We start from the raw sequence: 13,781 nt of genomic DNA on the forward strand, positions 1-13,781 counted from the left end.
GGACAAACCAAATACAGAGTTTCTCCAACACAGCAACACTCTCTCATCTTAGGTACCACCAGGTCTTATAAGAATAATTCTCTTTTTTTTAAGCATAAGGATCAGGAGCCACAATGCACTTGCTAGTAGTTAAAGTAGATCTGAAGCATATTTTGGGAAGTATTTCCTAGCAAAGTGTAAAGAATCCATCGTGATGGGGGAATCTGTCTGTCTGTAGTACAGCTCTTCTCATAGTAATAAAACCTAACCTGTTTTTACAGATATTCCCAGATGTCTTTCTGCAGCATTTATCAAAATACAGTTGTCAGCATTGCAAGTGCAGCGTGAAAAACCACAACTTAAAAATATTGTCTTTCTCGGGATGCAATAATCCCAGCCTGTATGCCTGTGTTCTCCTGCACCTGTGGACATTACAAAGTCAGTTTTCCTGCGGACTCTCTTCTGATGAGCACGAGGTACAAGGCAACGCAAGAAGAAGCAAATATGTCCTAAAGGGGAATAACTTTCCCCTTTTTTCCCTTAAGCGTACCTGAAGCCCCTGGAGACCCGACACTCTCGGTAAGCACCGCCCGAGCCTTAAGGCCAGCCGCGGGTGGGGACGAGCGACCCCGGGACCCGCCGCTCCCGGGCTCCGCGCTGCGCAGTCGGGAGCGCTCCGACCCCCACCGCCGTCCCCGCCGCGCAGGACGGGCTCCGGGACCTCTCCCGGGCTGATGCCCCGGGGGAGGCCGGCGGACGCGCAATGCTCGCACCACCCCCCGGACCCACCTGAGATGCCGCCCCCGACCACGACCACGTCGTATTTCTGGGCCATGGCGCTGCCCCCCGTCCCGGGCGCTGCCTCCATCCCGCCCTTCCGCGGCGGCGGCGGCGGCTCCGACCCCGCTCAGGCGGACAGCGCCGCGCCGTCCCGCCCGCCCCGCCCCCGCCCCTGGGCGGACCCCTCCCCGCCTCCACCAATGGGCGCTGTTGGGGGGCGTGGTCTCACCCAGCCACGCCTCTCGGTGCTCGCCCCCCGCCCGGCGCGACCCGAGAGGGCAGTGGGAGGTCCCGGCGGAGCGGGAGGGCGGGCGGCGGGGGCCGCTTGGGGGGAACCGGCGCTAAACGCCGGCAAACGCTGCCTGCGGGAGCACGTTTTGCCTGGGCGTGGCTCGGTACCGGCGCGGCTTCGCCCCGGCCCGTCCCGGGTGCACAGGGAGGGCTGGAGGCAGATAGGCGGCAGCGTGCCGGCTGCGGGATGCGGGCAGCTCTAGCAGCCGGCGCTCACTAACCCCTTTTTATTTACTAAAATTTAGGAAGTATGCTAGCGGTGAGTGTGGGAGAGGAGGAGCTCCATGGAGCAGTATACAAGCCTCAGCTTGTACTACGAGAATCAAATTGCACTCAGCCCGGGAGCCAGGGAATGAAGGGTTAACCTTTGCACGAAAGTGTCTTACCAAATACGATGCCTGAAATAATAACTGGTTGCCAAAATACCAGTTTTGTTTGTACTTAGCTACTATTACTGATCTGAAATACATGATGGTTGTGATTTTTTCGTGCATTTTACAGCTTGTACAATTTTTATTGCCAAAGTGTAAATGTCATCTCTGTGAAGCTAAGTAGAAAAAATAGAGAGCCAGTCATCCCCTTCCAAGTAAGCACAGAAGACCTTTACAATTCACACAATTACAGAAAATCCTAATGCCACTTCATGTTAAATATTGATATAAGTTCTGAGAGTTGCCCAATTTTGCAATCATATTCCATATCTGGGTATGATTAAAGAATGGAATGAGAGTGCAATACTACAGTCAGTCTCCTCGGAAATGCCTTGGCTTTCTTAGAGTGGGAAAAATTAGGACTTTTGGTTTGTGCTAATTGAGCCAAATAAGCAAGACATGGACCTGTTGGAGCAGGTCCAGAGGAGGCCACAACAATGATCAGGGGGCTGGAGCACCTCCCCTATGAGGACAGGCTGAGAGAGTTGGGGTTGTTCAGCCTGGAGAAGAGAAGGCTCAGGGGAGACCTTATTGTGGCTTTTCAGTACTTAAAGGGGCCTACAGGAAAGATGGGGACAGACTGTTAGTAGGGCCTGTAGCAATAGGGCAAGGGGTAATGATCTTAAACTAAAAGAGGGTAGACTTAGAATAGTATAAGGAAGAAATTTTTTACCATGAGGGTGGTGAAACACTGGAACAGGTTTCCCAGAGAGGTGGTAGATGCCCCCTCCCTGGGAACATTCAAGGCCAGGTTGGACGAGGCTCTGAGCAACCTGATCTAGTTGAAGATGTCTCTGCTCATTGCAGGGGGTGGTTGGACTAGATGACCCATAAAAGTCCCTTCCAATCTGTTCTATGATTCTGTGACAGCAGTGACTGACTACAGAAATATCTGTGAAATCACTAAGCAACAATACAAGAGACAGAATAATGGATCTTCTTCAAAAATAAAAACAGGTACTTTAAAAAGGTAAAGTACATGTGCACTGCTAATTATTTGTGTTGTACTAGCTGCAGACACACAAGTGTCAGGTGCTATAAGAAATAAGAACAAGATGTCTACAGCTCTGACAGATCATCTACTGACACAGAAACTCATCATCACTGAGATTGCTGTTGCTTGCATGCCAGAGTAAAGTACACAAAAAGGGGACAGTTCAAGACTGAGAGAGTTACATGTGTTCTGAAGCAGAAAATGCAATGTACCAACAGCCGTTTGTGCTTATTAGGGAAAAAAGTCTTTACTTCTTGAGGGTGATAAGGATACCTGCGCCCATAGCTCTGCTGGCCCCAGTGAGCAGGTCACAGGGAATCTGATGAATAAAAACCTTCATCAAGTGACACCTCCCTCATAATCCAGAAGCCAAGTTTGGAGGAGAACAACAAAAACATCCTCTGTGATAATAACAGGAAACTTGTGCATATCTAGATAACTTGGTGATAGACAAGCTTGCCAGAAAATCTCTAGTGCTAAAAGGAGCTGCAACAGGCTTGTTAAAGAACAATGGAGACTGAAGTGGTTTTACCTAGAGCAGTTCTAGTGATGAGTGGTGACATCAAAGTGTGAATTGTATACGCTGTGGTGGCCTCAACCCTTGGAGTAAAGACCAAAAATTGTCTAAGGGGCTACCAAGGATTATCTTGGGCATTAGCAAACCCCAGGGGTAGCAATGTCTGTCAAAACTGTCTAACTGCTAAGCCCTTAGCATCTGTATGATACAAATAAGAGATCTCAGAATAATTCTACCTCCACTCATACAGATCTGCAGACATCCACGATTTGGAAAAAAAGCTCAAGCAGATGCTAAAGCCTTGCTTGAGAACAATGGGATGAACCCAATGGGAGATGATCAGGAGAACTTGCTGACCTCTCAGCTGGATCCATCATGGTTTGCTGAGGACTTGATGAAAAATCAAGAAGCAGGGAAGGAAGAAAGTGATGTGTCATAATGAGAGTGATCCTCCTTTCCTAAATGTTATGACCACATTTTCAAAGAGAAATTTGAAATGTGTTCAGAAATCAACAGAAAATAAAGGCATGGCAAATTTTACAGTAAAGGAAATTTTATTCCAAGCAGACAAAATTTTATTTGGAAAGAAGCTAATTGTTGCTCAGAACAAAGAGTTGAAAAACAAAGAAATGCTCTCCAATGGGCCCTATTCCTTATGCGCTATGAAAAAACAGGGGGCAAGGCTGAAAGGTGAACATAGGAAACTACTGTTGCTGAAACCATTTCCTAGCAATATGTCTAGTTGATTTATGACTGCTTCTGTGAATGAATTGTAGTAATAAATTGCTGAGCTTGCAGAATGCATGTGGTCATTAATGTGAAGGTATAGAAAGTCACAGGACTGACATAGACTTTCGCATTTACCAGGAAAAGAACACTGAAAGTTTCTGAGAAATACAGTGGAACATTCAGAGCAAGGCTTTTGCTTGAGATCACAGCTGTGTCAGCAACAACAAAAATTGTCAAAAATTCGCCCCAAGAATGGGCAAAAATACATCAAATTTCTTGATCAAAGAACATGAAGAAAAATATCCAAAGATAAGTGTCATCACCAATTTATTTATTGCACTATAGGTGTTTTACTTTCAGTTTTGCCAGCTGCTGATGTGAGGAAGTCAAACTTCTCAGGTCATGTCATCAGTAGTCACAGTCATGTGTTATTTTATGTCTGCTCAGTACTCCAAATGATAAGTAAAATCAGACATAGTCATTGTGGAAGACACCGATGTTTTGCATTCCTTCCTGATTTCACCGTTACTTATTTTGCCAATGCATCTGAAAACTGGAATTCAAACATAGGGAATATCCTTGGCATTAAAATAAGATGTTTTTGTCAAAATAAAAAACATTATCTATTGTGCATTCATGTATATAATGTAATTTTTTAGTTCTTTGTTTTATGATTATCTTTTGACAGTTAAACAGAACCAAAGTGCTGTAAGGCAAGAATGCACTATCACTAGGAGACTAATTGTCGTTATTAAGGTCATAATTACCACCACTTAACCACTTCTAAAGTCAGGTAATTCTTGTATCTTAACGATATCAACAGAGCTTATCCTAGAACATGCCATCTTAAGTGTTACCGCCAGCTGAAATTTTTGCCATTAACTCATCTGTGTTGATTAGCACTTTACTCTGCAGGCAAAAAGATGAGCTTTCCAGAGAGTATCAGAGCCTTTTGCAAAGCTTGATTCACATAAATTTACATTCATACACATTTTAATTCTGGTAATTACATGGTTAGTACTCGTGTTACATCAAGCTGAAATATGGAAAACTGAGAAAAATAACCCAAACTCTTCCAAACATCAAAATCAGTAGTTCTGTTGGGAGTCCCTTTGTTCAGCAACAGTGTGTGTGATATGGAGTAACTGCAAACCTCATCTGCAGGTGACACTGTGTTTTCTAAGAACAGTTTTCTATTTTGGAAGAGTATTTTAGTCTATCTTATGCTAAATTTGGGGTCATCAATTAATTTACAATGCTAATGATTACAGAATTGTTTGTTATTTCTTTTTGCCAAGGACTTTATCAGTAATGGAAATTATAAAAGATCATGTAACACTTGGAAATAGACAATGTTGTGCACCGTGAGTAGAAGAAAAAGGAAATGTTCTATAAAATGTTTCAGACTTTAGAGCGCTTTCCTCTGAAACAAACAATTCCAAACAAACAAGCCCAGATCAAAGTGTCTCCAAGGGTTTTGTGAAAGAAGAAAGAGAGAAAACATGTATTCCCAAACAGCAAGGAAGAAGTAGTCCATTCTCCCACCCAAAGCAGATCCTGAGCTTGACCAGTTGGAATGCATTCAAGGATGGAGATTCCATAACCTCTCTGGGCTTCAAGGTCTGACCACCCTCGCAGTGGACCTTTTTTCCTTCGTATCAAGTTGGAATTTCCCGTGTCTCCAGGTTGTGCTGGTTGCCCCATGTCCCATCTCAGGGCACCCTGGTTGCTTTCCTGTTTTGGAACAAATTTTTCTCACCCTCTTCTGTTGGAGGTATTTCAAAAGTATTAAAAACATGACACATACCGTATTTCTTGAATGTAAAACATCATGGTCCCACGTCCTCAGTGCGTCCCCTAGGGGATGTTCATACAAGCTCTCTGCCTTGCTCTGGTTCATCAAATAGGTAGTTATCTAGACTAACTGGAATGGTCCCAGCAGGGGACTCGTAAAGAGATTGTGCAACATTTTTGTAAAAATTGATTAGAATCAAACTGGTAAGCTGTGAATGGTATTGTAGAGTATTAATGGACATTTTTATTGACTAGGATGTATATTCTTATCTTTTCAAATCCACTTTCTTACTTAGGTATGTATTCAAAACCATCAGAAAACAATCACCAGTCTGATATTGTAAAACAGTCTTCACTGGTATGAAAAATGCTTTTGTACACAAAGATTGCTGTGACATGTTTATTCATCACTGTTCATTTTTACTGGTGTGTTTTCAACAACTGTAGTGACTTCATGCTTCCTGGCTAGCTCTATTTCAGGCACCGCACTAAACTCTAATCAACGAATAAGCACCTTGAAGCAAATTATCACAGCTCACAGCTATTAAAATTTGATTAGTTCATTTTACCTTAGAACAACAACCAGGAATCTTCTGATATATAAACAGTCAATAAAAATTCAGTGCTCACCCTCTCCTTGACCCATGTTTCCCACTCCCTCAATTACAGAGCATCCAACAGGCCTTCTGGTGCGGTGCCTGTCCTGAGTGCAAGATGGTGGCAGTGGGACAGGGAGGGGCACATGGGGAGTGGAATGCTCTGAGACAGCCCCATCACTGGCAGAGTTTCTGCTCTTCAGCGACCAATCGGTGCTAGACCTACTTATTTGCTTTCCATCCCCTGCACCACTCCAGAGACTTTGGTCCCCTCCACAGCTCTGGATGCAGAAAACACCATTCATGTGACTGGGCTGCATTTGGAGTCCTGGAAACTTTCAGTGGAGATGGGGAAAATGCATGCATGGAGTTTTCTTAAAGCCATGAGGAAAAGGTCAACTACTATGACTTTAATGTCCCTAGGTAAATCTACTAGAATATATTTAAAACATTAATCCAAATTTCAAAGTGCTCCTCTACACCTGGGAACAGAAAACCAAAATACAAGCTGAGACTTATTCCCTAAAGGGGAATGCCCTCAGCTACACACAGTGAAGTTTTCTGGTCCCCCAGAGAAACCTGTTACATACTCCCTGGATAAAGTCTCACTGCCTCAGGCCGCCAAAAGATATTTTGACTCTACAGAAATATGGAATAAAATTTTAAGCATTTTTAACCACTGAAGAGTTAGGTAAATGTTTTCTTTCTGTGCTAGGATGCCATCAATAATTTCAATTTGTGAAATATTTCCAACTCTTTATTTCATGTTACAATACAACATACTTAGGCATACAGGATACAAAAATTCAGAAGATAGTTTGGGAAGGAAACTGAATTGCCTCATTAAAATTTTTGAAGTAACTTCCCTGCATGATTTTTCAGTCTGACTAAAATTGTTATTGATCTTTTAACAGCATCAAGCTCTTCTCTTTGTATAAGTCTCAAAACTGTGAAATATTTTTAAATGAAGTAGATCTTGAAAATTTGAGCATCATATTACTGAGCATTGGGCAGGCTTCATCAGTGAGTGAAATAAAGTCAAAATCTCCATGTACCAGAAGTCAGATATGCCCAGGCAGCTGTTGGATAAAGAAGTGGTTGTTCAGTACAACCTTAGGCAGAGTGAGGAGTGTTCCTGGTATTAAAAGACATGTATACAGTTCTTCAGGAAGAAGTAGGTGAAGTGTGATAAGCCCATTTTTTTTCTTAGAACTCAGCCTTGTCTCGTACACAGCTTTTCTGAAAGCAGGCAATGATTTTTAGATATCTTTATGATTTCATAGCTAGTTAGGTTGACCACAGTGGCACTATCAGATTCCAGACAATCTCTTGATAAACATCTTCTGGGGGCTGTACTAGGCCATCACAAAATATTATTGTTATCTTTAAAAATTTACAATCCCCCTGTGCGGGGTCTTTTATTTACATAAGATGTGAAAGGAGCACAGCTTCAAATATATGCCTTATGCTAAGAAAGCAAAAAGAGACAAATCCAGTTAAAGTTAGCATGCATGACTAAAAGGATTATGCCAGTGACTAATTTTTAATCTCTTTTGCTCACTAGCCTTTGTCTTTAATGATGTGTGTTAGTTCAACCAGCAGTGTTGAGAGACATGAAGTCTTTCCCTTTCTCTCTAGTTTATCTTCACGACACATTTGCCTATAATTATTTTAATTACTATGAGATAAAATATATTCACTGACTGTAGTAATAAGGATTTCAAAAATATGTATATGTCTTTGTTTGCTTTCAAAAGAAGCCCTGAAATTATTTCAACAAGCTTAAATTAAATAAATCCTTCAGGATGCTTAGTTCTACTAACAGTTTCAGCTCCAATATAAGCTCCAATATGAAGTCACTGGGTGGGAGAGACTGCAAGGCAGGTCTAGAAGGTGGCCTCCAGGTATTGCTCAAATCTCGGGAGCTCCTTCCTCCCATTGTCACAGGGGAAGACCTTGTTAGGCAGCACACGTGGTGCTTTCATTGCACAGCACAAGGAGCAAGCTGTGGAGCAAGCAAAGTGGCCATGCAATCAGTTCAGAGCATGGGGTTGTGTTCAGATGGAGCTGCCCAAGTAGCTGCCCACGGGAGATGTCTGCAAGAGTTTTGGCAAAAAGGCACGCAAAGACCCCAAGCAGGCATGTAGGTGATGGCAAGGAACAGGCATGGCGGAGCAGCCTTTGCCTCTGGAAGTGGGGAGAAATTTCTGAGTCTTCTCTCCTGGACTCAGGCCCTCAGCAGGCATGAGTTTAACATTCAACCTGTACATTTCAGGTGACTCTGTCACTGTGTACCAGACTTACACTACTGTATTTCTGAGGGTGTATTATTGACTTAATTCCATTCTTAGTTTAGCAGCTCCTGCTGATTTACCCAGGCTCACTTTTCAGGCTTTAAATATCACATGAGTGCAAGTGTCTTCTGACCTTTGGAGGGAACAGTGTTGGTATTGCACAACGTATGCTCCAGCTAGTGGAGAGGACTTTATGTGAAGACCTGAACTTTGCCCATGTTCTTTAAAGCCCACGAAACAGATTTATATTGTGCACTGTCATTGCTGCTATCAAGTTTTCTGTGTGCTCTTCACCACCATCACATTATCAGATCATTTTTATGCATCGGGCTGTACAATGCACTTTCAGTGATATTAACAAAATGTTCGTTTAATTACCAGCTCCATAAAAAGCAGTTTGTTTAATAGCTCATGGATTGCTGGTATCATTTGAGATTAGATCAAAGCTTGTATAAGAGGTAACAACAATCTGAACATGATAGTGCATTCAGAGAACAAGTATTGGTTATAGATCACAAACTCTGGCTGCAGTTTGAACAGGATTTTAGAAGTAGGGCAGCCATTATAGGAATATGGGGAAATCAGTGGAGATCATTAGTGGAGACAGTTACATGCCAAAGAAATACAATGAGATTTGATCTGAGAGTAAGAAAAAGCTTGGTGAAAATGCCAGCTGGAATAAAGAATCCAGTTAGAGCCATTGAACTTCAGCCTTTGATACAACAACAAAAAAATCAAAAAGCTTTGCTAAAAGTAGGTCAGAGAAATTTGTCATACCCTCTCACTGCCTATCAGGTAAAACAGCATTGGAAACCTATAGAAAGCATCCCAAAGGAAATAAGGCTGTTCTCCTCTGCAAATCCTGTATGGGATGCAGTCAGCTGAAGCCATGTGGACAGCTTCATCTCTCTTCTAGATTAATGACTACTTCACTGAATACCTAAAACCCTTAGCACCCCTCCCGAGAAACAGATTTACTTCAGGGGTTTGGGAGATGAACAACCGTTTCTGCCAGCCCTCCTCTACCTGTGCAGAGACCCTGGCACTTTGCAATTGGACCCAGCCCTAAGTACCACCAGGTAGAAATCAGTCACACAGACATATTTCCCCATCTCTGTCAGGTAGCTGAACTGAGAAGGACAGAAAAGCTCATTTCCAAGGTGTCATTTCTTCTTTTCTGGCAAGTCCTTGACTGGAAGTTACCCTGTAGATACAGCACACTTTCTAGTCTGACCCAAGGAATCACATTCTTGTATTGAGTAAATAACGTTATTTGCCTGTTTTCCTTTTTGCAAACCCTAATAGGGAATCTGAGATCCTAACATCATGCTCATTCCTAAGAAAGACTTAGAAGTGCATCCTTTTTCCTTGCACAATTACCCAAATTTAGATAATAAATTATTAGAAATTGGCCAAAGCAACAAATGAGCAGATTTTGTAGTTAAGAACTGTGAATAAATTGGTTAAAGTGAAAATCATGAGAAATGTTAGTACACCAGACCTCTGGTGTAACTATATTATCCCAGCAGTATTTATGATAGTCACTATCTCTTATCTGGTGATACCAAAACATGATCTAGAATACTATTGTTTACTGCTGCTTCAGGAAACTTAGTAACTTATTAAACTTTTTGACTGCTTTAGAGAAAAAATGTCTTAATCTGGCTCTAAATTAAAAAAAAACAAAACTGAAATTAATCTCTGATCAAGGTAAGTCTGTCAATGTGCTTCCAGTAAAAGAAACAAAACCTGACCGTAGCCTGTGATGATGTCCATCAACACCACTTTACACAGTTTCTCAGAGCTCTGTTTAGCAGTAGTCACTGCCACCTTCAAAAAAGACAGTTACAGAAGGCAAATGGAAGTGCCTGGCTATGCGTACCTTCTTGATTAACAAATAGGTATGCAGCCCTGTTGCATTCAGCTGTACACAGCAAGCAGTGTGAGTCTGCAGGGCCTCGCAGGGTTGTATATGATACAGGCAGAACAAAGCAATCAAAGGTCAGTTTGTAGTGTCAGGGCAACAGAGAGGAAGGACAGGAAAACTGTTTCTCAAATGTGAGCTGATTGCCTCAGTGGTGCTGATTTACCTAGAGCCAAAATGCCAAGCACAGATATAAGTATAAATTACAGCAGCGGGAGGAAGTTGTATTTATATTCTGCTTATGCCTTTGGCACACACTATAAGTACAGTGCAGTACTTCTAGTGCCAGTGCAGGTGCCTGGTTGGGATGGCAAAGTCATTGCTGTCACCGTATGATCAGACCATGAGACTGCACATCTGTTCATAGAGTTGGAAATGAAGGGTGCAGCAGCAGGCAGCTTTGCAGGTACCTTGTGCTTCCCCTGAGTCCTCTGAAAAACGCATTGTCTGTTGTCTCTTTTCTTAATGAGTTAAGAGATAGGGCAATTGGTGCAATTTTCTAAATATTTTTGTATTTGTATTTCTTAAGGAACCTCAAAAGTGGTTTTCATTCTTGTGTTATGGGATACAGGCATCATTATGAGTTCAATCTTCATCTTACACCTGTGAGAAGAGGACTGAGGAAAAAACACACAGGGGAGTGTACATTTACTTTTTGTTCACAGAAGGAGAGAAGTCACCTGATGCTAGCCTGGGCAGGCATGGGCATGGCTCCATGAGCAGTGTCCAGCAGGGCTACTTCTCACAGGGAAACCCTCTGACCACCAGTCTGGGTAGCCAGTGCCAGAGGAGACAGCAAGGACAGGGGAGTGCACCATCAGTCCAGGGTGACATGATGCCTACACCAGGTTTGGAAGTAGAGGCATCTGGCTGGGAGGAGTGATTCGCAGCATCTTCCCTGGTGCATTTGCAATGAATTAAAAGCACTAAAGGAAACATGGTGCCTCCAAAGACTGATTTCTGCCCCTTCTGAGGAAACTTGTCACTTCTCCACAAGTTGCAGAGTCTGAGGACCACAGAACTGGTTGAAGTGCGCAGCCAAGCCAGAAGATGCAAGTACCATTAGCAAGCACTCTATGGATCTCACTTCATATTTTTTTGCAGCCCAGTTTCCCTTTCTGGACTTCTTATCTTGTCTACATTACAGAGACACCTGAGACCAGTTCCTGCAGCTTTGTCAGCCTCTAGTAATTTGGGGTGCACACAGAGGAGCTGCTTGCCTTACCCAATGCAATGCCTCAGTGTAAAGACTATTTCTGCGTATCAACTGTACAATGCCTAAGTAAGCATATATCCTATTTGGTGCTCTTTGGATTTTGACTTCTGGCAGGTTTTAGTTTTACTATCTTGATTGTCATAGAGTTATTAAAAAGAGCCTACAGCGATAAACAATTCAGTGTGTTTGCTCTTTAGTGTGAAAGTATGCTTTCTGAACCACCTGGATGTGAGGTTTTATATCTGCCTGAACTTTTTACCTGCAGGACGTTTTGTGTTTGCAGGTGTTGAAGGTTACACAGTGGTGAATCAATGAGTCTTTTCAAAGGAGAATTTTACCTCCTCTGCAATTTGACTGGCTTTCAAATATATTTCTAAGGAGATAATACCCAGTTATTAATTTTTTTCCTGAGAAAACATTTATATGATGAGGGAATGACTATCGACAGGAGATACCTGGAAAAAGAAGGAATATACAAAATTACAAAAAAGTATTAGGTCTAGAATTCCTGTGTATTTGTGGGCTAGGACATGGATATTAGGGCAAGTCACTCCCAGAACACTTTGTTAAATGTTTTTCTGTGCCTATTTGAACCACACCCTTGTGAAAGAGCTGTGCTTCTTTTCATTTCAATAGCTATTCTTTTCTAGTGCGTGCTTGCCATCTCCTCAGAATCCTCATTTGTCTGAGGTGTACTGATCACATTCAGAACTCTTGGTGACTAATCTGATTGGAAATAATCCCATTTATTAAATATTCTTCTATCATCAGGACTATGCTAGATCTTTTTATCTTATTTTCCACAGAACAAAAATACCTGTTCATGTATTTCATGAAGTAATTCAGATACTCATGGAGTAAAATATATTGATTATCTGCATGTGTTTTTTTTTTTTTAATATATTGTTCAGTGCTGTGCAATTAAGTAGAAAATCCTTCTTGATGTAAAAGTTATGGTTATCCTGCCTGCTGCAGTCAGTGGTCAGTGGAGCTCAGCAAAAGAGGTTGCAGGCAGGTGCGACAGAGCCGTTGCTGACTAACAGACCAGTTGTCGACCTGCAGGGTGTGCTGGCTGCCGGGGTCACAGACTCACAGAATCACAGAATCATCAAGGTTGGAAAAGACCTTGCAGATCATCTAGTCCAACCATTAACCTAACACTGACTGTTCTCAACTACACCATATCCCTAGGCACTATGTCGACCCTACTCTTAAACACCTCCAGGGATGGGGACTCCACCACCTCCCTGGGCAGCCCATTCCAATGCCTAACAACCTGTTCTGTAAAGAAATGCTTCCTAATATCTAGTCTAAACCTTCCCTGGCGCAACTTGAGGCCATTACCTCTTGTCCTATCACTTATTACTTGGTTAAAGAGGCTCATCCCCATCTCTCTGCAACCTCCTTTCAGGTAGTTGTAGAGGGTGATGAGGTCTCCCCTCAGCCTCCTCTTCTCCAGACTAAACAACCCCAGTTCCCTCAGCTGCTCCTCATACGACATGTGCTCCAGACCCTTCACCAGCTTCGTTGCCCTTCCTTGGACACGCTCGAGTCATTCAATGTCCTTTTTGTAGTGAGGGGCCCAAAACTGAACCCAGTAATCGAGGTGCGGCCTCACCAGTGCCAAGTACAGGGGTAAGATCACTTTCCTGTCCCTGCTGACCACACTATTTCTGATACAAGCCAGGATGCCATTGGCCTTCTTGGCCACCTGGGCTCCTGCTGGCTCATGTTCAGCCAGGTGTCAATCAACACCCCCAGGTCCCTCTCTGACTGGCAGGTCTCCAGCCACTCCTCCCCAAGCCTGTAAGAAGCTGCACTGAACAAGATAGAACAAAACACAGTCTAAGAGATTAAAAAGTCTTAATGTACAAGGATCCCATTTCATGCCATTTTTATGCTGGTGTTACATATTATGCTGGATGGTGTTGTATGTTATGCTGGATGCTCCCCAAGCCTGGAGAGGTTGAATCTCCTGCTTGCATCACTTCTGCTTAATCACCCAGGTGGACTAAACAGTTTCAAGCCTCCTGTATGTGAAAAGACATTACTAATTTATTTCTAGGACAACCATAACCAAAAGCATCTCTTATTGTCAGGTGTCCCAAATAAGGAGAGTGACTCAGTACATTCAATTCTCCTGATTTCATCTAACAGGAAGACATCTAGGTTGTCTTTACAGATCACAGTGAGAGGGGTGTATTTCATAGGCACAATTTATGATGCCTGAATTGTA

At 42.8% G+C, this 13,781-nt stretch overlaps 1 protein-coding gene across 1 annotated transcript in view; it reads right to left on the bottom strand.

Moving 5' to 3' along the window:
- The window catches only part of LOC141939210 (amine oxidase [flavin-containing] A-like), a 38,257-nt gene extending 37,348 nt beyond the window's left edge, over positions 1–909 (bottom strand). Inside the window, exon 1 of the mRNA XM_074858492.1 lies at positions 769–909. Within this exon, the coding sequence (XP_074714593.1) occupies positions 769–847 (79 nt within the window). The 5' untranslated portion in view covers positions 848–909. The remainder of the gene's footprint in view (positions 1–768) is intronic.
- Between the last annotated feature and the right edge of the window lie 12,872 nt (positions 910–13,781).

The sequence above is a fragment of the Strix uralensis genome, chromosome 2 (genome assembly GCF_047716275.1).
Source record: "Strix uralensis isolate ZFMK-TIS-50842 chromosome 2, bStrUra1, whole genome shotgun sequence".
Classification (NCBI taxonomy): Eukaryota; Metazoa; Chordata; class Aves; order Strigiformes; family Strigidae; genus Strix; species Strix uralensis.